Here is a 27,434-nt window from a genome sequence, read left to right on the forward strand (position 1 = left end):
GTGATGACTTGGAGCGAGGCGCACACAATGCAGAGTCACCATTGCCGTGGTCAGTTGTGTATACTAGTAGTAGTCTCCGACTAATACTCTCATAATTCTCAATTTCTCATCCCAAGAAGAGAAGAGCGAAGTCGGAGTCGGACTAGTAGAAATAGAAACTGAGTAGAGAGAGAGAGCACATCACGTGACTACTGTGACCCCCGCCCACCGCTAGCCGTCAGCACAACGTCCAGTGGGCCGGGACAGAGCGTTAGCCCGGTTGTACCGCCCCTTCCTCCTTTCGTCCAATCAGAGCATTCACAGCGACGTTGGAGCGAAGTTTGAAAACAGTGCAGCGAACGGAATTGCTCCTAGTTAGGTGCCCCTGACCCCATCTCACGGGAGAGCGACCCCTGGCCTGACGTGCGTCGGGGCAGTCACGGAACTATAAGCAGCGAGATCATGTCGCGACACACGCGAAGGAGGTGAGGCGGCCGCAGGGTCTGAGGGGTGACGCCGCGCAGCCGTTATATCATGGTGGTGCCGCCGCCGCCGCCGTGCGGGGGGAGTTATTCGTGTGCAGTCACTGCAGCGAACGTATGTGTACTGTATATGGTTGCCTACCTGACCCTCTCCTTCAGGGAGAAATGCTCTGTTCCTGGACTTCCCTGGTAATGAAGGATTGCCATTACCTGTGGTATCTCATCATATCTCATCATAGGTGATCATACATTACCAGGGAAGTCCAGGAACAGAGCATTTTATCCATGAAGGAGAGGGTCAGGTAGGCAAGTATGTTAAACGTGGAGAATATAGGAACTCTGCACAGTTAGGACCAGGGTGGGAATGGAACCCATAACCTCACTGCTGTGAGGCAGTAATGCTAACAATTACTTCTACATACAGATATGTCCTTAAGGTCCCCATCCACTAGGCCAAGGTGTCGGATGCGATACCTAGACAGCTCACCCGGCGGTTCCCAGAGTCGTTAATGATGTTGAGCATACACACTAGACAGGATATTAAATGATATCGATCAGAAGGACGTCTCTTAGCGATATTTTGTACTTTAATCATCTAGTGCATGCATGTCCAAACTATGGCCCTCCAGCTGTTGTGAAACTACAAGTCCCATCATGCCTTGCCACAGTTTTGCTATTTGCTGGAGGGCCATAGTTTGGACATGCCTGATAGTGTGTATGAGGCTTCTGGCATTGCGGAAGTATTAAATCACATGAGCCCCCTTTATGAGGTGCTGTCCTATCACAGCAAGGATAGAGGAGTGCACATCTGTATCTATATGTGTGTGTGTTAAGTGTGCATGTACTTTAGTGTGCTTGGAGTGTTAAATTGTATTTTGCCTGTCTGCTAGACGGAAACCGCTGGCAGTCTTCAATTTGTATTTTGGGCAGCAGCGTACAGAAAACTAATCCTGTCAGTGGTTGTTGTCGTACTGTAGTTAGAAATTTATTTTCTGGCCTTAAATGTTTTTAGCAGCGCAGTAAAATGTGATAATAGCATAAGAGTGCTTATAATGTACGGTAATAATGTCATTCTTACTGATAAATTGTTTGTGAATGAGTAATCACCTGTATGGGAATTATTTATTGTTTATTAACAGCTATTTTCCGCAGCGCTTTACAGAGAGAATATTTCACATCAGTCCATGCCCCAGTGGAGCTTACAATCTGTTACCTACCACACAGTCATTCTAGGGTTCATTTGAGTACCCGAAGGAAACCCACACAAGCACGGGAAGAATATAGAAACTGCTCAGAATTGAACCTATGACCTCAGTGATGTGAGGCACTAATGCTAACCATTACACCATCCGCGCTGCCCCTGTATACCACAGAGCAAGCCTAGAGATCAGACATTAATGTTGGCAATAATCATTATGCTGTTTCTGAAAGTTTGAAAAGGAAGTCCCTGATGCGGTGGTAACTGTTCCTGCCTTACCCTATTAGTGGAGCTTGACGTATTCCTTAAGGTGCCCATAAGGCCCCATACACTACTGTGATTTCACCCAGACCAAATCACATGTGTTTGACATCCCATCTTACCTGTACGCGGTCATGTGTGAATCGGGTCAGACCCTAGAGGATCAGATCCATCAACGGCACATTGTGGGTGCTTTTTAGCGCCCGCAATGTATTTGATCCGATTCCGCAGGTGTGTGCCAGCGGTGAAGCCTATGTGCAGGTCCAGCAGATTAAAAAAAAAAAAAAAACACTTTCAAAGACTTCTCTCAGCCAATCAGCGGCCACCCAGATGGGAAGCCGCTGATTGGCTGGGAGTGCTCTCTCAGCCAGTTTGCTGCAGCGACATCGCATGTAAACATTATTGTAAAAAAGTAAGTGGACCCTCCCAGGGAGCTGCTGGGTGGAGGTCAAGGGGAATTTAGTCAGACTAGTGTATGGGGGCATATACAATACTATGATTTGGGCACATTTCACCCAATGCCAACGGATCGGGCCTAAAAATTTGCTCCAAATCATATGTGTTTGATATCCTCCTCCGGTTCCGATGTGAGGTCCCATGAGCATTGGATCTGAACTGGAGGTCGGACCTGCTGTCAGATGTATCCCATGTGGTCCTGCCACCCTGGAAGGTCCTCGGGGGATTGGATGGCTCAAACACTGCTGCAATAAATCGCAGCACTGTATGTGCATTTTAAGCTTGTTAAGAGTTGTCTGCTGATCTATCACCCTTTACATCTGTCTGGAAAGCAGGGGCTTGGGTAGATGACAAAGCTGCTAGGTCCGGCGGGGAGCCTGCGGCGGCGGCTGTTGGGGGAAGTGCTTCTTTAAAAGGCGTCTAATGCGTTTCATGGATACTTTTAGTGAAAGTGGCCTTCAATTTATATTAAAACCCTTCCTGCATGTCCTGCTCTGAAGTGGATAAAAATCATCTGATGGTTGGCGACCATCGAATAATTACTCTCCCCTTTGGCCACATGCACATGTGTTTTTGTACACCTCCCCTTGCATGCTGAGAGTAAAGGGGGGGACATGCGTTCAGCGGGGCGGTGCTGAATCATGCCCTTTATTTTGAGAATCTCGCTTCTATCCACCAACTTTTCTAAAGCAACTATTGCATTTAGAAGCATTTGCTGACTTTAAGTACTGGCTCTTACATATTTTCTTCATGCATTGTTTTGCTGAATATAATGTTTTCATTCTTTCTCCATGTTTTAGCGAGGTTTTGGCATCGTCGGTCATCGCCAGCACAAACAATGCCCTTGCACGACTTATGGACATCTGGGATGGGCTAGGTATTAAAGAAGAGATGCGTTTGCAGAGAATTGAAGAGGTTAAAAAGCATATTGAGGTGACTAGCTGAAGTTTTGTATGTTATCTGGTATTATTGTATTTGCTGTGCATACATAGAAAAAGTATATATTTTTAGGGCTGTGTGTGTATTGGTTAAACATGGTCTATATATACATTAAAGTAAGTCTCTCTTTTAGATAATGGACTGATCAAATTGAGTCCATAACTGGCTCATAATACTTATATATGAGCGCGTCAGGAGCCAGACCATCATCCCCAACCAAAATATATGAACCACCACATAAGCTACCCCAGTATCACTTGCACTTCCCTTCACCAGCTATCAAACAACCACACATGCACCTTCAATGCTCATTGGACCCAGCCACATGTACATCACTGGTGCAAAGTTATAGTATATGTGGAAGGAAACTGGTGCACCTGTGGAAACCTCTTGGAGACTATATTAAATCCACACATATATATCTTTGTAGGGATTTATACTATAACTATCAGTGCTTTGAGGCAGCAATGGTAACTACTGTGCTTTACCATTTTTCCAAGTATACAATATTTTCAGGCGTCTCTATTCCCTTCAAGTCATTATATCTCGCAATAAGCTCTATGTGCATAGGCACAACACATTGTAGGGCTAGTCCACCGGCATACTGAGCTTCCCTATTGAGATCAGCCCAAGCTCCACCATAGACAACTGTTGGCCTTTCTTCAACCTTCTCAAAGTACAAGAACTCAGAGTTGCCTTTTTTTTGTGCTTTATTGTTCAGCTCCATGTCACTTCTTTTGTTTCTGTAGGGATTGTTTAACCGCATGATCAATGAAGAGATGGAAATGAAAGATAGAATTGAAAAAAGTATCCAGCTCTGCAGAAAGGAAATAAAAGCACTGTGTCATGACTTATCGGTCGATGACTACAAGGTGAGTAAATCATATTTGTGTAAACCTACTAACCACCATGTTGTGAAGCTAATGATTTTCAAATTTAGGGGTGAAATATAATAGGATGAAAGAATCAGAAAGTGAGAGATTTGGTAAGAAATCTCCATTTTTTTTTTTTTTTTTTTTTTTTCATTAAGTACCAATCATATAAACTGCAAAACCAGTGTGATTTTGCAGTGTAAATGATTGCCTCTTTAAAAAAAACTGCAGATTTCTTACCAAATCTCTCACTTTCTGATTCTCTCATCCATCCTATTACATTTCGTCCTTTGTATGTCATTAGGAGGTGGGGGTGTTCTACATACAAAATGTGCTGGGCAGCTTCCAAGCCAGGTAGCCAATGTTTTGGAAAACCACCTAGTCCTTTATAGTTAATGTTTATAAATACTGTTGTGTTCTATATTACACAGCTTAGTACTTTGTGTGCATGTACAGATGGAGCACCTGTCATACTTGCGGGTCCTGGCGATTCTATCGCCACCACCAGGACCCGCCATCAGATGAAGGGGGGTGCACGAGACGTTCGCGTCTAAGCCCTCCACTGCCCACACCCCTCCTAACCCTGTCCGTCTCCCGTGTGTGTGATACACATATACACACACACAAACACACACAACAAAGTCCCCTAGGGGATATAGCACTCACCAGACTTGTAAGACATTTTCAAATGGAGTGACTGGTCAACAATTTAGTCATCTGGTAAATGCAGCCTATCCAAATAGTGTAGGAAAATCACTGATTTTCCTACACTATTTGGATATGTTGTTTACTTTTGCTGCCTTGAGAAAGGTCCATTACGGACTGAAACGTTGGTAGACTGCATTTACCAGACGACTAAATTGTTGGTCCGTTACTCCATTTGAAAATTTCATACAAGTCTGGTGAGTGGTGTTTCCCCTAGGGGACTTTGTTCTGTATTTATATAGTTGTGTGGGCACCACCTACAGCATACTTTTATACAGCACCGCAGCGTATGTATGTCAGTTACACACATACATACACTTGTTAATAGGCATAGGTTTTGCTGATTTTTGTTTTTTATCCTTCTCCCCATGCGTCTGAGTAGCCCCGGGCATGCATCCTGATATTGAGTCACAGATCATATTTGGATGCACTATAGCAGAAATATAAAAGGCATTTCTGGATAGTGAATGAGAGATATCGGGGGGTGGCTAAAAAGATGCATGTATTTGCGTCTTATGGTAGTGTTGCTGAAAGCCGTTGCATACATAGACTCTGAACTGCTTAGACAGGACACCATATCCAGATGGAAAAACTGCACCTGACATAGGGCCTGTGCTTATATAGATGGTGTGTCTAAAGATACCTGTAGTGTTCTTTCTGAATCTACAGCTGTGAACGGTGGTATACTCAGTCTGTGCACAGTTGGATGCACCTACAGATGCACCTCTAGCTGTCTCTGAATAGCCATGGTGAGCCATGGCTATCCAAGGCCTATTGTTCTCAGCTGCAATACAATACGTTGAACAATACAGTAGGGGATTCGCAGAGTAATCCTATTACTCACTTAATCCTATTAAAGGCCTAGATGAGGATTATTCCATCTGTATATAACCCAGGAAAGTGCTCTGTAGCGGTGTAAGCATAAAGATGCCACAATGGGCAACTGAATTAGGCCCTGTGTACATGGAATAGTTTGCTTTTTCTGACATACCACTGGTGGTCACTGGAACAGTGGGTGTGGGTGGAGCTCAGGCGACAGGGCACCAAGGAGAATAGAAATCTTTGGGTCAAATTTAATAGGATGAGAGATTTGGTAAGAAATCTCCAGTTTTTTTAAAGTGGCAATCATTTACACTGCAAAACCAGTTTGATTTTGCAGTGTAAATGATTGCCGCTTTAAAAAAACCTGGAGATTTCTTACCAAATCTCACTTTCTCAATCTCTCATCCTATTAAATCTCACCCTTTGTGTGCAGCCCAGGCTCCTCCTCCCCATACCCCGCCCTCAGTCCCTCAGTTTTTTCTTGGTGCCTCCGGGTGAGGGTCACTGAGGAAGGGCTGCTAAGCCCTTATTAGAAATCACAGGAGTTACTGGAGCACATTAACTGCGGCACTCGACGCTCCGATCTCATCCAGTAAGTTGACTCTATTCGTAAGGCATCCGTGGATTTGGTGGCCCTTTCCTCCTGGATCTCTGCTTCCTCTGTGGTGGCGCGTCGAGCGATTTGGCTCCGCACTCGGAATGCAGATTCGGATTCCAAGAGGGTCTTGGAGGCCGTTCCTTTCTCAGGGGAGGTGCTGTTTGGGGCTGAGGTGGACAAGATCGTCACCTTGGTGGCTACCTCCAAAACGGCCTTTTTGCATTCAGCGCCTCCAAAAGCCCGTCCTGTCTCCTTTCGGCCGCAGGGAAAAGTATTGGGGGCAGGGTATGGGGAGAAAAAGCCTGGGCTGCACACAAAGATTTCTATTCTCCTTGGTGCTCTGTTGCCTGAGCTCCACCCACACCCACTGTTCCAGTAACCACCATGGATTAAGAAAAAAATATTTTACAGGTAAGACAGAAATCCAGTTACCTGTGCAATTTTGCTAAAACCACTTTATTTTGTGTGTGACCATGAAGGCAGAAGAGGGTATGACCATCCTTCAGATTGAGAGAGACTTGAGAGTGAGACTGGAGCTTTTGATGAAAGAGAAGAACAAGCGTCTTGAAGAATTGAGGCTTCTACAGCTAGAAGACCAGGAGCTTTGTTCTGATCTCTGTGTTACACCATATTATATACCATCTGGCACTGTACCCAGTCATAGACAGCTGGAGGAGCTGAAGGAGCACATCAAGGCCCAGGCAGAAGAAAAGGTAATTTAAATATAAAACTAAAATCCAATAGAAAGTTTTTTTTGTGGTGGTTTTTTAGAACAATTTAACCTAAAGTAATATATTATTCATGAGGAAGCTATATTGTTTCAGCACCTATAGAAGTGCATATCCTCGTGTAATTAAATTAGTCACCTGAAATGTTTTGCCGTCTTTAGGTATGTGGATACAGGTAATTATATTCTAGACCATGGGTCTTCAAATTGTGGCCCTCCAGATGTTGTGAAACTACATGTTCCAACATGCATTGCCACATTTTTTCTTATGAGCATGCCAAAACTGTCAGGGCATGCTGGGACATGTAGTTCCACAACATCTGGAGGACCACAGTTTGAAGACCCATGTTCTAGACCATTTTCTGATTGTGGTTGTGTAACATTTGTCAGAAGTCTGAATTACCTGAAACTTTGTAATCTTTTGCCTATAGAGAAAACGTCTTCTGGTCTTTTCCACACTTAGAACTGACATCCGACAGTGTTTAGATGACATAGGACGGCAGCCCGAGAATTCGCTGGAACAAGAGGCCATCTGTGAGGATGAAGAAGCTTTCTTCCTCACAACTGAGAATATTAAAGCTCTCACAATTTTAAAAGCACAGGTTTGTTACTTGCATGTATGGTAGAAGTGGTCGGTTTTATCTTCAGCGGCACATTAAATGGGTTACAGTGCCAGCCATAAAAAATATACTCCCCAGTGATCAAAATACACGCTGTAGCGTGTGACTTATGCGCTACAGGCAGTGAACTCTTGGTGGGTCCCACAGTGTGCACTATGGTACCCAATAGGGATCCTGCAGTGTCTCCCCTTCTGTCCTGTCACTTTTTTTGTACATGGCTGCATTGCTCAGCTGTTGAGTTGTTTTTTTTTTTTTTTGGCATTCTTGGACAATGAAATCCTTTTGTGCAGCTCAGGCTTGTAACACGGGATTTGTGCACAGAAGTTGGAATACTCTCTAGCCTGCAGAGAAGTCCAATTAAAAATATCATCTGCTTGAATATTTTTAGGAGTTACAGAACATCTAAAATGTATTTTAATTACTTTGGTAGAAATACATTTTATTATATGAAAGATTGCAACTTTTACACTTGCTTTTCTAATTTCAGTCTGTTCATGCTGAATTAGAGAGGTCTTTAATATATATAGATGGCATTACATAGAGTAAAGGTTCCTAACCTTTTTCTCTACCGTACCCCTTGATTAGGCTTTTCAGTTAGGAGTACCCCCTCATCTCAATTTGAAATATCCACAGTATTTCCGAGTGGTGTAAAAATGTGCGGTATGCGTGTTCTCATGCATGTCTGTATATAACGGAGTAGTGAGCGGCCAGGAATTGGGTCCCTCTGTGTCTGGCCGCTGGCTGTGTACGGTCTCTGTAGTTTCCGCGAATGCCTGTAGGATTAATGCCACTGCTTCCTCCACCCATTTTGGCGCCGGTCAGATTAATGCTGATGCCAGAGGGTGGCGCGGGTAGCTCCTAGTGAAAGAACCAGAAGTGAAGCAAAGTGGTTCATCTCGATGGCAATGGGAGACTACTTCCGTCATTCTTTTCTACCAATATTATTTTAAAGTACCCCAGGTTGGGAACCACTGACATAGAGTAAGCCACACGTACTTCAGAGAGCTTTTACTCACCAGGTACATATCCGTAGCATACACTGCATTGCTAATTGTACTGTTACTATGCTAAATTTCAAGTAATGCTAACTTCGTATTACAGCTTGAACTAAAAAAAGAAGGGCTTTTAACCACATTAGACGCGATTAAAGTAAAGGTTACCGGTTTGTGGGATCTACTGCAAGTTACACCTGAAGAGAGAGAAGAATGTCAAAAGACTGTTGGGAATCCAATTTCTGAGGAGATCAAAGTAGTAAGTTGGTTTAGTTGAAATTTAGGAAACCATATCTAGGTTTGTGAATGCCTGCTTTCGTGTATATATTAGGGAGTGGGATAAGATAAGCCAATTTTTTCTTAATGTTGTCCCGTAGATAAGGAAATAGGCCAGTGGTAGCCAACCACGGTCCTCGAGAGCTACCAACAGTTCACATTTTCCAGACAACCTAGCTGCAGCATAGGTGCACTTATTACTCACTAATGCATTTTAAAAGATCCACAGGTGGAGCTAATTACTTCACTTTCTGTGAGGAGATCTGGAAAACATGCACTGTTGGTAGCTCTTGAGGACTGGAGTTGGCTACCCCAGAAATAGACCAAAGTAAAATGAAAACCTATTTTTATTTCAGGATGTCTCCTAAGTCTAAATGATGATTAATTTATGACAAAGGGCTGTAAAAATATAAATTCTCAAACAAAAAAGTATTCAGATTGCCTTACATTGGGAGTACTGTAAGTTGATCTAAGTAAATTGGCAAAAGCATTGCAGCTAATTGGATACCTGCTATATTCTTATTTCTTTTCTTAAAGGTAATGTTAAACAATATAAAACTAAGTAAATAAAATACATCCTATGACCATGAAATCCTAAATCCTCTGTTTTGCACTTCAATGACTATTCAACGTTTTGTAGCAAAATAAGTGTTTCTGCCTCCTTGCTGTTCCTCCAGCCTTTTAACTTTGAGGTAGCTTCTTCAGCAACTCCTTTTAGGGGACATTTATAAATTATTACTTGGCTATTGGCCTCTTAAATGTCCTCTGGTACTTGTGGAGTATCACGGCTCCCATAGCATGCCATATATAGTGGCATGCGATGCGATACGATTTTTACCGATTTTGGCCGTTTTTTTTTACAAAATTGTATGCGATCACATCGCATGCGATTTGATCGCATGCTATCGCATACGATTTTGCACTGAAAAGCATCCAAATGCATTGGAATTAGTATTAAACATGTTTAATGGCTCCCAACTGGCATTTTCCAGGCTGTACCGCCCCCACTATCAACGCGAACCCGAAGCGTGGCAAGCGCAGCGAGCCCGCGAGGGGCGGCGGTACGCATCCTACGACCTTTTCATACCCCACTATCCTCGTCGGCGTGGAGTTGAGAATAGAAAGTGTGGCGAGCGCAGCGAGGGGACGCGGATACCTGTGAAGGTATCCGCGTCCCCTCGCGGGGGTCGCTGCGCTCGCCATGCTTCGGGCTCGGTGGCTCGCTGCGCTCGCCACACTTTCTATTCTCAACTCCACGCCGACGTGGATAGTGGGGGTATGAAAAGGTCGTAGGACGCGTACCGCTGCGCTCGCCATGCTTCGGGTTCGCGTTGATAGTGGGGGTGGTACAGCCTCAAAAATGCCAGTTGGGGGCCATTGAACATGTTTAATACTAATTCCAATGCATTTGGATGCTTTTCAGTGCAAAATCGCATGCGATGCGATGTTTTTGCATACGATGCCCATCGTGGGAGCTGTGATACTCCACAAGTACCTGTCCTCTTACCGGCTGTGTTTGAAAAATAACAGGAGCTCATTGTCACATCATTTTCCTTAAAAAAAAAAAAAAATGTGTTTCTCTTTGCCAGTGCTCCCCCTGATTGTTCTGAGAAATCTTGCTCTCTTTTTTTTTTTTTTTTTTTTGTCACCCTCAATTTCAAATTGGCACAATTTATCCCACAGCCAAACAAAAAACCACTTCCTAGCTTACTATTCATGCTAATCTTTAGCTAATGATTCACATGTTGCTATACTGTTGGCAAATCAAAAAAATTTGATATATATTTTTAGACCTGGATATAATTGCTGGATAGAAGTCATTATATCTGACCTGTAGAAAATGTTCTTTGACCAGCAAAAAATGGTTTCTTTTGGAAAAAAAAAAACGTACTTCCCACGTTAGCCTGTGTTTTCTCTCCATCACAGCCAGATAGCAATGATGGGTGCTTCTTGAATTTAAGGTCGCATAACCAAAGTGAAAATAGATAGAGGAGGTGGGTCATCTTACCCCTCTCTCCTCTCGAATACATTTTAGAATGGACTTATTAAATATACCTACGCTGTACATATTAACAAATGATAGCACAACATGTATGTATACCCTTTCATAATGTGAAATTTTTAACCCAACTTGCGATAAAGAATAACTCGTTTGGCATTTAAGTTAGAGGTCTTCATTAAGACTTTATTAACCTGTTACTGTGCTCTAATTCTAGTGGGAAAACGAGCTCACACGACTGGAAGAGCTGAAGTTGGCAAATCTAAAGGAAGTCATCCAGAAAATCAGAATGGAACTAAAGACCTACTGGGACAAATGTTTTTATACCCCTGATCAAAGGAAAGCATTTGCCCCATACTACAGTGGTAAGATACAGTACATTTTGCCACTTACGGATATTCTAGTAATGTAAATTAGAATTTAATTTAGAACTTCTAGTAAAACTATGATCATTTCACTATACACTATATGTTGTTAGCAGGGCTGTGAAATCAGTACAGATGGAGTACGGGCCATCCTTGCTGGCGGATCGCCAGAACGTCCCCGCTGGCGACCCGCCAGCAGCCTCGCCAGCGAACATACTGAGACGTGCGTGTGGCGCACGCGCGTCTCAGTCTCCGTCGCCAGCGCGACGGAAACCCTGTCCGTCTCCGCCTCAGGGAGACGGACAGGGTTAGGGTGGGGGGGTGCGGGCAGGAGGCGGGGACCCCGGGTTGGCGGGGACCCGGGGTAACGGATGGAAGCGCCGTCGGAAGGGGACGCGCGCGCCTCTCGTGCGCGCGCGTCCCCTTCTCGCCATCGATATGGCGCTGGCGGGGGATGGCGGCTGGCGTCGCCAGCGCCATCCCCTGCAAGGGTGGCCCGTACTCCATCTGTAGATAAATGTTCCGACTCCTCGTACTTCTGACGCCGACTCCTTGACTCCAACTGTATTAATATGCAAATGTATTTGATACATACTTTGAAGGAAAGAAATGCAACATACATATTATTACTACAGAAACTAGAGGCTGGGAAGCCAACAGTCTACTGTATTGAACAGTTTAAGCAAAGGACAAAGACAATGAAAACAAAGTTTTTTATTAATTTTTTTATTAATTAATTAAATGGCTGGATAGTAGCAGTAGGCATAAACATCAGGAACAGGAACTTTACCAGTTCAAAGATAAAAACCACATTATTTGGTTGTTTTGGGAACAAAAACAATAGGAAAGGTTCAGAAGTGTGGAGCATAAGTTCTGCATACTTTGTGATTACAACAAAATCAACGAGCCACAATCTCCGCTGGTTTGCTTGCTCGTCACCGTTCAATTCATGGACACAAGGAATTTCTTTACCAAATCGTTACTGGCGACGAAAAATGGTGCCTGTACATCAATATGAACCAGCGTAAGGAATGGCTTAGCCAAGGTAAACAAACGACCCCGCACATGAAACAAGATCTTCATCCGCGTAAAAAGATGTTGTGCGTATGGTGGGAGAGCTTGGTTGAATGAATTTTTCGAGTCTACACCAGGTGATTTCTACCAACGAGGTATTGAAAACCTTATTGAACGTTGGAAATAAGTTGTAAACTACAAGGGAGAATACATTTATAAGTATTGGTGCTCCGAATTGTGCGTTGCGAGCCATATAGTGAAGCACATGAAAAGCATGCTTTTTCACGGTCACTTAACGTGTTCGTTTTGCGGTTACGTGAGGCACTGCATGCATTGGTCTTTATTCTTACAGTAGAGAAGTCATTATTTATAATTTTCAGAGTCGGTGCATTGTTTGCCGACTCCAGGTACTCGAAATTTCCTCCGACTCCACAGCCCTGGTTATTAGCAGTGGTTATTTGCTGCTAATTGGTTAATCCGGGGCTATCCTATTGGCCCCAATGCTGGCGTCCCTTCTACCAATACCTGCTGCTGTTAGTTATTCTGCTTTGTGCACCTGAGCTAAGCCAAGTATAACCCCTGATAAGTAGCCGCCTTAACCTGCAGTAACATATGGGATCAGTGATATTTCAGGCTTGTTTATCTCCTAATATTTGTCAATATCCTGAACCATAGTGGGTGAACAAGCAGAGGAATGCTGGGTAGATGCAATGCTTTGTCACTTTTTTTTTTCTTTGTGAACCAGTAAATCTACTCTTGGCACTCAGTATTCTGTTAATGCTATGCATATACATGATAACAAAACAGTATGTAGCTCAAAAGAATGACCAAACAAGAATCAATTCTTAACTTATATTTGAAAGTTCTTATAGGGCCTACAAATGGGGCAATTTCAAGGCATTTTCAAAGTGATCTGACTGGATGGCTTATGAAATTCCCCTTTATCTCTCTGAGGGTAGTGGCCATAGTGATGTGCAGGCCCTGCGCATCGCTATCGCCCAGCGACTAATATCCTGCATGCAGTGAGATTGCTGGTCAGGTTTCTCGCTGGAGAACACTGGCCCTGAGCGCTCAGCACACAGCACTGACACATCACTGTGTGCTGAGCGATCTGCATTGCTGAGATTGCTCAGCTGTGTGTAGGCCCCATTAGACAAGTCCTTCATATCTTTAATCATCTGAGGGGGGCCGTCATCAAATGATAGGCAGAATCTATAGTCCGTCTCCCCGCAGATGTGTTATGTACAGATACATATCGTAAAGGTGCCCACACACTAGAACGATTTTTGGGCCGATATATCGTCCAATGTTTGTCGAAAATCGGCCAATTTTTGTCCAATGCGCGCTCCCGTGGATCTTTAGCTGAATCTTCTGATCTTACGTGCTGCACAAAAGATCAGAAGATTTAACAAAAGATCCATAGGAACGCACACGGGATCTTAAGAAAAATCTTTGGTAAAGATGTGCGCTTGCCTGAAATCTTTTGTCCAGGACGAAAAAAGATTTCAAGGCTAATTTATGCGCACATCTTACGATCGCAGATCTTTCTAGTGTGGGGGCACCTTTAGGCTCTGTCGATTCCTGATTCAACAAAGGAAACACCTGATCCTGTTATTTTGACCTTAATGAGCAATGTTAATTGTTATAAACACCACCATGACATGCTTATCTTCAAGGTTTGTTAATCTGCTGTCTTACTTATGTGTACAGACTCTGTATGCCCTCATTGTAATTCAAATAGAAGTTCTATTTGTCATTGTATACAGAGATGTGATAACTTCTACACTAAACATTATACATTTTAAACCACTGATGGTACTAGAGTATAATCTAGAGCACAGGTTGTCAACGTTGGTCCTCAAGACCCCACAAAGTTCACGTTTTCCACGTCACCTGCAGATTTTTAAAATGTGACCGTTCGTGATACACAGAGTGCTCCGCCAGGTGACCAGGAAAACATGAACTATGAATAAAGGCGAATGGGTAAGTTACACAAAAATAATTCTGAATTATTGAAATAATGGTCAGGACACAGTACCACCTACGCTGGTATGGGAACTTTGACTGCAGGACCAAACACAATCTATTGGAAGGAGGTCTAGATTATTATGATAAATCACTTCATATCCCTCTGGACCACTGGTTCCCAAAATGTGTGCCTGGACACCCCTCAGGATGTTTGCAAGGGTGCCACGGGTTGGGAGTCAACAACCAAAACCTATTACAGGTCGGGTCTCCCTTTATCAGTCTATTCCAAAAACCTAAATATTTTTTTTTTCATACTTATCTTGTCCCCCGATGTCCACGGCAGCCTCTGTGATTCTCTTCAGCGGCATCTATCGTCCCAGGTGTGCATTGTGCGAATGCGTGGGTGACGTCACCAGCGCACCCTCGCACAATGCACCCCTGGGACCGGAGATGCTGTTGAAGAGGATCCTGAAGGACACCTTGGATGTCAGGGGACCATTGGGGCACCACCAGGGGACCAGGTAAGTATGGGGGAAAAAAATATTCCAAATTCCGAAAAAATCCCTTATCCAAAATTCTCGTGGTCCCAAGCATTTCGGATAAGGGATATTCAGCCTGTATTTATGCTCAAAGTTATAGTCAAAACCAGTGCTGGTGGCTGCCAATCATAAAATGTATAGACAATTAAAAGCACAGCTGTGTTCCCCACCACATAACCAAACCTGAGGGGGATAGTTAAGCACAATTCCATAAGAAACTTTGTGACTAGGGGTGCCTTGAACAAATGCTGATATTGTGGGGTGCCCTGGTCAAGAAAGTTTGGGAACCACTCTGAGTCTGGCCGATGATGTAGAACACAGTCTATGGTAGTGTTTTTTTCAAACTTGCCTCTAATGCTGCTTTCAGACCGCATAACTGGCTTTGACCCTGTATTTGGAAACGTTTCCAAAAACGGGTCTGCCAGATAAAACCCCTTTCACACCGCAGCACTTAAACGGTATATTACCGTTTAAGTGCCGATTTTTTGACACTGGCAGACCCGTTTTTGGAAACTTTCCAAATACAGGGTCAAAGCCAGTGCAGCCTTCAGCCCTCCCCTCCGTGCAGCTCCCCCCCCCCCTCGCGTGTCGACCGAGAGCATGTCGACGCCCCCCGCGCATGTCGACGCCCCCCCCCCCCCGCGCATGTCGACGCCCCCCACCCCGCGTGTCGGCGCCCCCCCCCCCCCCCCCGTGTCGACTTACCCCGTGCCGGTACCTCCGTTGTGGACTGCAGCTCAGTATGCTCGGAAAGCACTTATGAAAAAAGTGTCTTCCAGAAAATGGCTGCCCCATAGGAAACCCTGTTTAAAAAAACTGTCTTCCGTATGGGGGGCAGCCATTTTCTGAAAGACACTTTTTTCATAAGTGCTTTCCGAGCATACTGAGCTGCAGTGCCGGGAACCACAACGGAGATACCGGCACGGGGTAAGTCGACAGGGGGGGGGGCGCCGTCACGCGCGGGGGGGTCGACACGCGGGGGGGCCGTCGACACGCGCGGGGGGGTGTCGACACGCGCGGGGGGGGGGCTCCAGTGCTGTGAATACTTAATGAGCGCTCATTAAGTATTCACTGTGCTGAATTTAGGACCCAGCTCATTGGCTGGGTCCTAAATACCGTTTCTGAGCCGATTTTTGCGCTAAAATACCGGTTCAGAAACGGGTAGGACCCTGCATTTTAACCGGTTAGAAAAAACGGCATTTTCTAACCGGTTAAGTGGGACTGGACCTTTCAGACCGCACACATTACCGTTTTAAAACGGTAAAAAAACGGCAATTTACCGTTTTAAAAGTGCGGTCTGAAAGGGGCATAAAATTCAAACAAACAGTCCAGGTTTTATTGATATCCATGCTTGAGCGCAGCAGGTTAAATCAAAACCGTTCCTAATTAAGGGGGTTATTTTGGTTGATTCACTCGAATGCGAATTCGCATCCTTGCGAGTCAGCCAGATCCTGCCTTGCAAATGGTGGTACACTGGCCCAACATTTGAACTGCGCGTACGTTCGCACAACGTGCAAATGGATGTTTTACATAAACAGGTAATAACACGGCTTTGCATGTTAAATAATTCCACCTATTGGAACTACTGCATGCCTGGCACCCTGGAAGTATTTTGCATAGAAAAGGAGCGTAACCAAATCGGGGAGCTAGAAAAGCTAGTGCCAATTGGAAATCATGAAGTGAGACCTTGAGAAAGACTGGAAGATGATTGATCCGGCAGTGTGAGCATCCCAGTAAGCACACAATTGGGCCATAACTACCTATGTATTGCTAGGATGGGGAATTGGAATGATCTGTGCATGAAAGCACCCAGCAGCCATTACATAGGGTTTACTGTTGGAGCAAATGAGGTTATTGGAAATATCCCTGTAGAAGTGGGATGGACTTTTGCTGAGATTACCCTGAAAAAGAGTCAGAACTACAGTAAATTAGTCTTTATACTGCTGTCCTATGGGATGGAGAAGGGGAGCAAAGTGAAACCGGTTTGTGAAAGGTGATCTAAATATTGCTGGCCCCAAGGGAGAAGTGGCAAGCTTTCTGTATACCAAGTTGGCAGCCTCCAACCACACCATGCTCAATGCAGACAGAACTGTGATATTGAGTATTCAGCAGGTGTTCAGTCATTTTGGAGACTGCAGGACCAGTTGTATTAGTTGTACTTCTCTGTAGCAGACCTGCTTGGGGTTTATTTACTATGATGGGAGCTCTATTGAAGGTGGGATGTTGCCCATAGCAACCAATCAAGCTCTTATTTAGCACCTTCGAAATCTAGATGATATAAGAGAATTATTAGTTGCCCATATCAACATCCAGTTTTAAATAGAACTCCCTCCTTATTAAATAAATCCCCTTGTCGGCTGTAAGCTGAGTAGTTTGTCCTCTAGTGTAATTCCATAGTCCGCCCTCTGTTTGAGAGGTTAAATCGTGTCATCCATACGTGATTCAGTATATTGTGAAATGCATGCCAAGTGTACTCACACGCTGAAGCATAATATATTTTGTGTATTGCCCATATAGTTGTGTGATAATGTGTGTGTGTGTGTATAGCTTTCAACTGAAAGGTTTTTGTCATCCTGTAAGCTTTTCTGTTGAGATCTGTCTAACACACATTGTTCATTCTGTATTGCAGATGACTTTACAGAAGATCTTTTAAGACAACACGATGAAGAGGTTCTACGGTTGAAGCTGTTGTATGACAGGTGCAAGTCCATTCTCGATGCAGTGGCAAAATGGGAAACCAGCTGGTCACAGTTTATAGTTCTAGAGGTGATGCATCTTAAATGTCATGTCTACTTCTGTTTAGCTGCTGATCTAACAAATAGCTTAATTATAATATAGTTTCTGTAATACAGCATGTATATTACTCTCCATCTGCTTACAATACAAAAAATAGGTAAAATGCTTTCAACAGTGTATACCATGTACACAAATCCAGACCTTTCTGCTTCAGTGTGAAATTTGCAATCCGCTAATTAGAATTGGCTATATAGTATTGGAAAACGTTTTTGCGCCAATATCAGTCACCTGGTTCTTTGTATGGCGAGCATGGCTTGTTTTTGCCAAAAACAAGCCATTGGCGCCATCAAACCCCCTCGCCGGCTGCTCGCTGTATTCAATGTTCCGGGGAAATGTCCTGGAACGGCGAGGTTCGCCACAAATGCTGCAAGCCCGCTGCATATAGTCGCAAGCCTTGCCTTTTTGACGGCCGAACTCGCCATTTCCACCTTGCTTTTTGGAAACGGGGAGTGAAGGGGGTGGGTTGAATACGGAGGGCAGGCTATGACGGCGAGCAATAGGCACTGCTTTCCGACATAGCTTTCCTAAACGGCATTGAATATACCTCCTCTCAACGTTCCTGTCCAGTAAGAGGAGACCATGCAAACTTTCTGCTGGAACATAAAAGTATATCCACCATTATATTAATTACAATTTTATTTCTTTACTTGTTCCACATGTCAGTGTAATGGCCATGCTTATGTTCTCCTTTTTATGTTTACTCATGGTCATGTTACCCTCTTATTCTGTGCTTCTAGTAGTGTTATGAAAAATAGTGGAATTCTATGGTATATTGGGGAGGAGCTTGAGCAATTTGGCAGTCATTTTTAAGAAGTTTAATTCTTATCCAATTGTTATTCCATTGTGGCGACAATCTGCCAGAGACTCCCCAGGGTATAACCAATATACATGACTCAAGTGGGTAAGAACATTGGGGGTGTGTATATGTGTGTATATGTATATGTGTGTATATGTGTGTATATATATATATATATATATATATATATATATATATATATATATATATATATATATATATACATACATGATGCCAATTTGTTTTTTATTTAGACAGGTATGATATTTATTAACAAGTATTGTCTTATTTTATTTAATCTTAAATTGTGATTTATCTTTAATAAATTGATATAGACATTTACAGTGCGCTCTCATTTATATCGTACTGTATCTATCTAGTTTGTTTCTCTCTTCTTGGGAGCAGCACACTAGCATATTTATGCTGTCAGTTAACATTGTTTAAACTCATTTAGCGATTTAGTTTAATTGGTTGCGCCTGATATACCTGTGGTATACTTTTGTTGATTTTTAATAATTGCCCAATTCCTGCAGCATAGACTTCACCCAACTTTTCCATGTTTGAATTTTTTTTCTTAATATAAATGCAGTGATGAAGAATTGTAAATAAAGGCTCATGTAATGGTTTACTCACTCTGAAGGGTGTATGTTACAAATTGTATTTCCTTCCAGAAAAAGGCCTTAGACCCCAACAGATTTTCAAACAGAGGTGGAAGTTTGCTCAAGGAAGAAAAAGAACGTGTAAAACTACAGAAATTGCTATCAAAGGTAATCAAAAATACTTGCTGTACTAAATCTTCTCACTGGATCTCCTGTACATGGTAAAACTCATTGTAATGTTTTGAATTCCTCAGCTAGAGGAAGAGTTGAAGTCCCGCATAGATGCATGGGAGATGGAACAAGGCTATGAGTTTTTATTTAAAGGCATCAAGTTTATGGAATATGTATCAAATCAGTGGGAGACCTTCAAGCAGCAAAAGGAACGTGAAAAACATGATCGGGTAAGTACTACAGTGACTGCTCAATTTAAAGATATTTTCTCTCCTTTTAAAACTTGTGCTCAAACCTTTTATAGTGTTTGCAGGTGGAATTCCTGTAATTATGTTGTGTGTCTTCTAGACAAACAAAAAAGAAGACCCTGCACCTTTTAAAACCCCCATCAAGCGGCCAGCAGGTTCATGTTCACAGGGTACGCCAAGTAACAAAAACCGAAAGGCAAGTATTACCATGCAGTGTACTTGTTTTTGCTGGAACAGTTTTTCTGCTTTTAATGGAATCTTCTAGGCAATATAGTTGTAAACACTCTTAGGTGTTTTGGAAATACATTACCTGTTTCTCTTATCTGAAAATTGAAATGCCCATTTCTTATCAATACAACACGTCATCGTATACGATGTCTTACTTCGTCAAACCCACTTTTATGCTTTTGAGCGGAAATTTACATGAAAAATGACATTTGCTTGATTTCATTAATTGGTTCTGTTTATGCAATAACTTTATTTGCAGCTTAATGGAACAACAAATGCAACCATGTCTCGAACAACTGTCATTAATTCCGGGGGAAACCAGACCGCAACTGGAAAAGTACAACTTGCCACAATTAAGGTGTCCAATGCATTTTACTATACATTATAATCTTGTTATAACACCAATGTACATTATGTAGTATTTTTTTACTCGAGTACATTGATGGTGAATTTTTGCTTTTCAATGCTTGACTGAATTTAGAAGCAAATATTTGTTCATTTACTAACTGGACCTGCAAATGTTTTGCTCATTGCTAAACAGTAATATAATTAATATGTCAGACTGCTCCAACCATGCAAAACATGTATTTTGTGTGCAGTTTTAATATTAATTATAAGACTGACTGTAAATTCGCATCCAAAAATGCCAAGATTTACAGAGTTATATGTGGAATACAACAAATGACTGGTGGTGGGATGCCGGCGGTCTGAATGCAGGCATTCCCAACCATGGTCCTCAAGGCACACCAACAGTGCAGGTTTTAGTGACATCCAGGCTTGAGCACAGGTGACTTAGGGGCAGATGTATTAACCAGCGTTAAGTGCAAAAATGCACTTAACGCTGGTTAACTGGGGGGGGATTACGTCTGTCCCTAATGTATTACTAGCGCACCTAACGTGCGCTAGTGACAGCCCGCCGAGTTACGCTCAGCAGGGCTGTCCCTGCAATCCCCCCCAGGGATTAACGGCCGGGGTGATGTATTAACAGCCTTCAAGGTGTTAATTCACCCCGGCCGCTTCGCCAGCTCAGGGCTAGCGTTGTCCTATCCCCCACTATGGGGACAACGCTAGCCCTGCGTCTGGCTTGGGCTGCGCTGGAGATCTCGCGGTTTTTGCAAGATCTCGCGCATGCCCAGTGCGGCCGGCCGGGGGACAGGAGATAGCGCATCAGTATTAACTGATGCGCTATCTCCAGAAAGGGACATCGCCGAAGGGGGGAGTTAACGCTCCCCCGCTTCGGCAGACAAGATGTTAATACATCTTGTCGATGTCCCTTCCTGCTTCGCCTCGCTATTGAGGCGAAGCAGGAAGTATCATAGCGGCGCGATAAGCGCTGCTATGATACATCTGCCCCTTAATTAGCACTGGGGTTATTTTGATCTAACCATCTGTGCTGAAGCCTGGATATAACTAAAACCTGCACTGTTGATGTGCATTGAGTACCGTGGTTGGGAAAGACTGCGATAGAGGGAATGCAGGGAGCTCCCAGTAGGAACATTTACTTGTACAAAGTAGTTGAGCACTAAGTTGGCTTCTGTCAGGTAGAAAAGTTTTTTTCCAAGCCCAGGCTGGCCAGTCAGGGGGGATAATGCTTTGGCCAGAGGAACTTGTATAAAGTTACCTCTGGCTGTGGTATTACCCTGCTGGCTTTTTGGGCCCGGTTCTGGTTGTCAAAATCTGGGGGACCCCTAGTCATTTTGTCCTCTGTATTTTGGGAGCCAGGACCGGCCCTTGAGCCTGGTGCTGGTTTTCGGAATTCTGGGGTCCCCCAACTTCCTTGGCCCTGGTCAAATTCGTCCAGCTTAGTAAATTTCCCCCATGGTGTGAATTCAAAGTTCTGTACCAGACTTTTGTACTTATTTTCTTAATTTAGCATCTGTGTTGCATCACAGCAGCAGCCAAAGTATTGGTATTTTTATCAGTGGCATTAAGATTAAGTACAACACTGTGTGACATAATGCATGGCGTTATTCCCTTGCATATATCCTCGGTGCTTTGCCTTTTTCCTTTTATACTTAGCATGAGTAGCACAAGGCTAGATGCAATGCCAGCACCAACATCCAGGCTATAATGCAAATGTCAATGCTTGCACACAGGTACAAGTGACCTACATACTGGTCTAAGAACCTAACATACAAGTTGAGCCAATTTTAATGGTGGACAACAGATATCACACAGTCAGGTCCAGTGAAAGAGGCTGTAAGTAGTTGTGAACAAAATACTACTTTACAACCCCTTTTTATTGCATTCTTTACTTTATAAAAGTTGTAGTATGTAGGTTCAATACCTATTAAGGCCCAGACATACTGGGTGACTTTCAGCTGAAAACACTCAAAACAGCAAGTTTGAGCGGCTTTCAGGTCAAAGCCGCCCCGTGTGTATGACGCGGTGATGCATGCTCTCGCATCATCATTGGGAAAGCTGTTTATCTGCTGGTATTAACAGCAAAATTTGCGGTTTTGAGGACAGCTTGCATAACGCTGTGCTATGCTAAGCTCCCCCCCAGCGATGATAGCGATCATCGCTGTCCACACAGGCTATGCATAATTGCCCAGTCTGTATGGACCTTTACGGTATTGTCACTTCACTGTACTCATACAAGGCTTCAGAAGTATAGCACTTGCATATACAGTATGTAAAGATCATGTGTCTGGGTAGAAATGTGCTGTGGTCAAGTCTGCTGTTGATAATATTGATGTTCCAGCAGTGTTTTTTCTTTGAACTGTATAACTAGTAATAATCTTGAAGTAGTAATGCCTACATGCTGCATTCTATGCTCACTCACAGTTGGGTGTCGATCATTAGGTTGATAGTGATGAGGTCGACACAGGAAAAAGGTCAACATGGAAATTGTTGCTATGAGTTTTGTGTGACGACATCAGTCAACATGGACCCTATGCTTGCTCATGATTCTATATTCTATCACGACATTAGCTCACTTTACCCACTTTGTTCCCAATTGTTTGAACAAGCTATCTGAATGGAAGAAATCGTGAAAGTCCTGTCTACCTTTTTGATGTGTTGACCTTATGTCAATGTTCACCATGTCGAGCAACCGTGGTCAACCTGGCGAACTAACATCTGAAACCAGTCACAGCTATGTTAGAACTACAGAATCGTGAGGCTATATCACTAGAAATGAGTAGTGTTCATTCTAGCACCCGCCATCTTTGAAAACCCATGCAGTTCCTGTTTCCTGCCTGGGGTGTCGCTGTCTGCTGTAGTGCTTGTAGCAGAGTGTAGTCTGTTTATCAGCACTGATATGCAAACCAGACCTGTGCTAGAAACACCACAGCAGACAGCGACACCCCAGGCAGGGAACAGGACTGCAAGGGATTTCAAAGATGGCGGGTAATGAACGCTAATGAGTATACTTTTGCCCATATCTGTCTTATCATATTTGTTGGGGTTACATTTTATGATCCTTTATTTTTTATTTTATGCTTTGCTCCAAGTAATGTGAAGAACATGTTTGAGCAAAGTGTAACTATGTAGTTTGCTTTGCAGACCCCTTTGAAAACTAGAGATACCCCTGTGAGAACTCCATTGCATGACAGTAACAAACAAACCATTGCGGTATCCGGCCAGCCTGTCAGCTATTCTGATTTTAAGGTAACTGCATGCTTTTGTACAAAACTTTCCGGCCACTGCCCTCTTGTGGTAGCCTGTACTACTTTTCTGTCGATGATCTGTCCAGGCTTTTATCCATAGAAAAGTAGTGCAGCTACCACAAGAGGGCAGGTTCAGCATGTTTTTATGTACAGCTTGATGGGACCAACATACAAAGGAAGCCAGGAGTGCAGTTATGTCACTTTGGTTTGCCTCCAAATGCAGGAATCTGGTCAGTTAATCTGTGCTGTAGGTCTTCTGCTTTACCCGGTGATTGAGGAACCTTCCCATGTTCTAATTCTACTAATCAAGGCTGAAATAAAGTGTGCAGACTTCATATTACAGCTGTGTTTTAGTAATAGGCAGTTTAAGTGGCCTCGTGGTTCAAAGATGCAAGTAGCTTAAATCCTACTGCTCCTGCATTATAGTCACTTAATACAATACATAAATGTGGGAAATGTAAGCTTTCTGAGTGATCCCAATGATTTCCGCTTGCCATCCAGTAGCTTGCTTTACTGGGAGGTCAGGAAATGCCTGCATAACTTCTGGGTACCTCCCTTCAGAGATGTAAATATAACAAATGTACCTGGATGTTTGGGATCGGAAGTAAGCACATCTCAGGGTGGGAGGTGGAAACCATTGTGCTTGGAAATATAAAACGATTTCAACATTGCTCAAACACGGGATAGTGAGGAATGGAAATGGTGTTGAATAGTTGAGGGTGGGAGAGGGTTTCATCGTAACCGATCAGAATTTGGGTTCTAGAGACACATTTTCCATCTGGAACAGTCTCTATGCTGTTTTTTTTTTTTTTTGCCTTTCATGCATATGTTGTGACTGTAGTTACAAATGTCACTACTGCCCGTCATTTTCAATATGTCTGCCAAGTGACCGGATATTAACTCCAAATTCTAAAGGAGAAGTAATTTCAGCAAACATGATTTTGTTAGGAAGACTACATTTTGAGTGCAAATACTCTGTATTTGTCCTAAGAAGCAGGAATTATTTATTATTGTTTTTAGGGCTTAATAAATGAGAAGTTAAAGGGTCTCTGTTTTGATGACCTAAAGTTATTGTTTTTTAAAGGCTTGTGAAATATCTTAATTCATGCTGCAGTGTGACTATTCGTTCCTTTTTTATATTGGATCAACTTGTATCTTGGGTTTTGTGGCTGGTGGACTACTTTGTTATAACTTGCAAACAAGCTAGAATCGGAGCTGATGTTGGCTACATAGAGAGGCTGTGACCACTTCCTGTAATTATTGTGCCATAGCTTCCTAGAGGAGTGTGTTACAGTGTTAGCCTTTATTTCACAAACACTAAATACAAAGAGAACTGACTTTACAATAACCCTCTAACTCTATTGTGATCATTTTCATTTCAGGAGGAGATTTCCAAGAAATCCAGCAGTGATGCTATTTTTAACTCAACTGTAAATGAGAACTTATAACTTTCTGGAACTTGTAACTTTCTGTGTAATGCAGAATTGCCCTATTCTATCCTGCAATGTAGGTCCTGTATTTTTGTTTCTGCGTTTTATTAAAGTGCATCTGTCTTACACAGTTAACCAGGGTCCAGTGCTTCTGTTACCTGAGTGGTGACTGGTTCCTCATTAACTGATAGACTACAAGTTTATGGATACTGGTTCAGCCTATGCAACTTTCTCCATCCATGCGTGTGTATGTATGCACTTAACGTTAAGATTTTCTTTGCTTTGGCAAATGTTTATACAAACAGTTTTGTAAATATGTCCAACTTTTTAAAGCTTCATGTATTTTTTAAATGTGCTCTTTATTCAATTTCAAATATATAAAGTATGTATCGGGGGTCGTTTAATCTGCATAGTTTTCAAATACGGTCATTGAAATGGCGCATGAAATAATAGTCTAAAATATTGAAATAAAGCAAAATATGTAACAAATGGGTTCAACTTTAATTTCTTATCATGCAGTTTAAATTCTATTATCCAGCTTGAGGGAAAATGAAGAGCCTATTTGATTAACCGTGGCTAATGGTATCGCCACAGACTATACTATTGTCCTCGCAAAAAAACAAAATGAGCTGTGGCTTTTCAGGGATTTTCCCCCCCCCCCCCATGAGTCACATGCAGGGAAACAAAATCCCAGATAAGTGCCATCTTTCCTGTTATATGAAAACACACAGGTTTCACTAAACCACACTTGAGAATGTGTTGTTTTTTTGTTTGTTTGTTTTTTAGGTGACCCTGATAGGTGTGTGTTTGTGTGTGCGCCTGAAGACAGTATATGTCTAATCCCAAAATGTTGTAATAAAATTATTCATGTTTACAAGTCTTTGAGTGCCGTGCCTTCTTGTCCCGTATATAATATATATTTCTATATGTATAAATTTGGGAGTAAATGGTCTATTGTAATTTTCTCCCATCTACTGTATTACCAGATTTTTATTCTAACCAGCCAGATTAGATCGAATTGCCAAATAACTTGGGGCCTTATTTTGGTTCATTCTTTCTGACAAAATCCTTCTTAGATGGGCAAAACCATGTGCACTGCAGTTGGGGCAGGTGTTACTTGTGCAGAGAGAATTAGATTTGGGCGGGGTTTTACTTCAAAGTGAGATCTATATGGCAGTGTAAAAATAAAGCAGTCAGTATTTTCCCTGCACAGAAACAAAATTACTCACCCAAATCTAATTCTCTCTGCACATGTTACATCTGCCCCCCCTGCAGTGCACATGGTTTTGTCCATCTAAGAAGGATTTTGTCAGAAAGAATGAACCAAAATAAGGCCCTGTATCTTGTATGCCCAGTATTCCACCCTCAGACCCTCTCAAAAGCGTGCATATAGATGTTGTTCAATCTGGTCTCTCTGCATGTGAGGTATGGAGCTGGCTTTGGGTTAAAGCCTGACCATCTGATTTATTCTGTGTGTGATTGACTTTATCTGCATACGAAATTTTAAATTTGGGGTTTTTACAGGAAAACCCAATCAGCATTTTATATGAAGAAACAGTGGTGATCGCACTCAGAATATAGACATGCAACATAATTTTAATCGGCAGAAGCTGCTTGTGTGTCTTATTAGGATGCTAGATGTATGTTGTCACATCTTCTGACCATCAGTATCCGAACACACTTAAGTTGTCACAGTGCAATGTGTAGTAGTTTATGTGCAGTCTTAGGCATATATTCAATGCCGTGGGCGAGCGGTGACTGCGAGCAGGACTTTTTGCTCGCAGTCACCGCTCACACTGTCAGTATTCAACTGACCCCCCTCATTCGCAAATTCCCCCTCGCTCTGTTTTTTGAGCGAGGGGGAATTTGCGAATGTGCCTCCAAAAAGTGCGAGAATCGAGGCTAATTACAGCGAGTTTGCTGCACTAGCCTCGGCTCTCGCAGTTTAGGGGAATCCTCGCCGTTCTGTGACAGCGAGGATTCCCCCGGAACGTTGCATAGTGCGAGCTGCCGGCGCGGGGGTTAAACTGCGAGGATCACTGGTTTTCTGTGATCCTCGCAGTTTAACCTCCTCGCCGGCTGCTCGCAACCAGTTTTAGAATTCCTAGATTTTTTAGAGAAGTGAAATAACACAAAGGCAAGTATTCAATGCCGGTGCGAGCGGCCGGCATTGAATACTTGCCTTTGTGTTATTTCACTTCTCTAAAAAATCTAGGAATTCTAAAACTGGTTGGAAATCCTCTGATCTACATGGAGGAAAAAAAAGCTTGGTAGTGCAGCTGGTTAAGTACAAAAATATGTCTCAGATATACTAGTCTCAATACAATTAAAACACAGGATGCCCAAGAATTTCCGTGGGTGCTAATGCCCTTGAGCACCCACAGAATCGGCGCCAGTGCCTACGGCTACGTGTGTAATTGACCTTGTTTTTAGTCCTCCTGGTTTAAGCTGTTGGACTTTGTTGAGGATACGTTCCTTACGTGAAAAGTTGGCATGCTTGTGACCTTGACCTCAGCTAGACGGATCTCCGAATTGGGGGCTTTGCCGTGTAAGTCCCTCTATTTGAAGTTTTTTGAGAACATAGCGGAGCTTAGGACTCGACTGTAGTTTTTGCCTAAGGTGGTTTTGGCGTTTCACCTTAACGAGCCGACTGTGGTTCCAGCTCGGTCTGTTTCCTCGGATATTCATAAATCTTTGGATGTTGCCTGTACATATCTTAAAAGGATGACGGACTAGGAACTCT

The 27,434-nt window shown here is 43.0% G+C and overlaps 1 protein-coding gene across 3 annotated transcripts; it reads left to right on the forward strand.

Moving 5' to 3' along the window:
- Positions 1–236: 236 nt before the first annotated feature.
- LOC146064120 (protein regulator of cytokinesis 1-like) lies at positions 237–25,571 on the forward strand. Of its 3 annotated transcripts, XM_083177260.1 has the most exons (14): positions 238–464; positions 3,177–3,309; positions 4,065–4,187; positions 6,792–7,025; positions 7,471–7,641; positions 8,761–8,910; positions 11,144–11,291; positions 17,442–17,578; positions 19,076–19,171; positions 19,258–19,404; positions 19,523–19,618; positions 19,910–20,008; positions 23,158–23,262; positions 24,644–25,571. In XM_083177260.1, exons 1-14 carry the CDS (start codon positions 442–444, stop codon positions 24,707–24,709), a joined length of 1,728 nt encoding a protein of 575 aa, XP_083033386.1. In that variant the 5' UTR covers positions 238–441; the 3' UTR covers positions 24,710–25,571. The 3 variants fall into 3 exon arrangements, with proteins under 3 accessions (XP_083033404.1, XP_083033396.1, XP_083033386.1); XM_083177278.1 differs by lacking the exon at positions 23,158–23,262 and having other exon boundaries at positions 237–464; XM_083177270.1 differs by lacking the exon at positions 19,910–20,008 and having other exon boundaries at positions 237–464.
- The last annotated feature ends 1,863 nt before the right edge of the window (positions 25,572–27,434 follow it).

The sequence above is a fragment of the Crinia signifera genome, chromosome 1, assembly GCF_055691185.1.
Source record: "Crinia signifera chromosome 1, ASM5569118v1, whole genome shotgun sequence".
Classification (NCBI taxonomy): domain Eukaryota; kingdom Metazoa; phylum Chordata; class Amphibia; order Anura; family Myobatrachidae; genus Crinia; species Crinia signifera.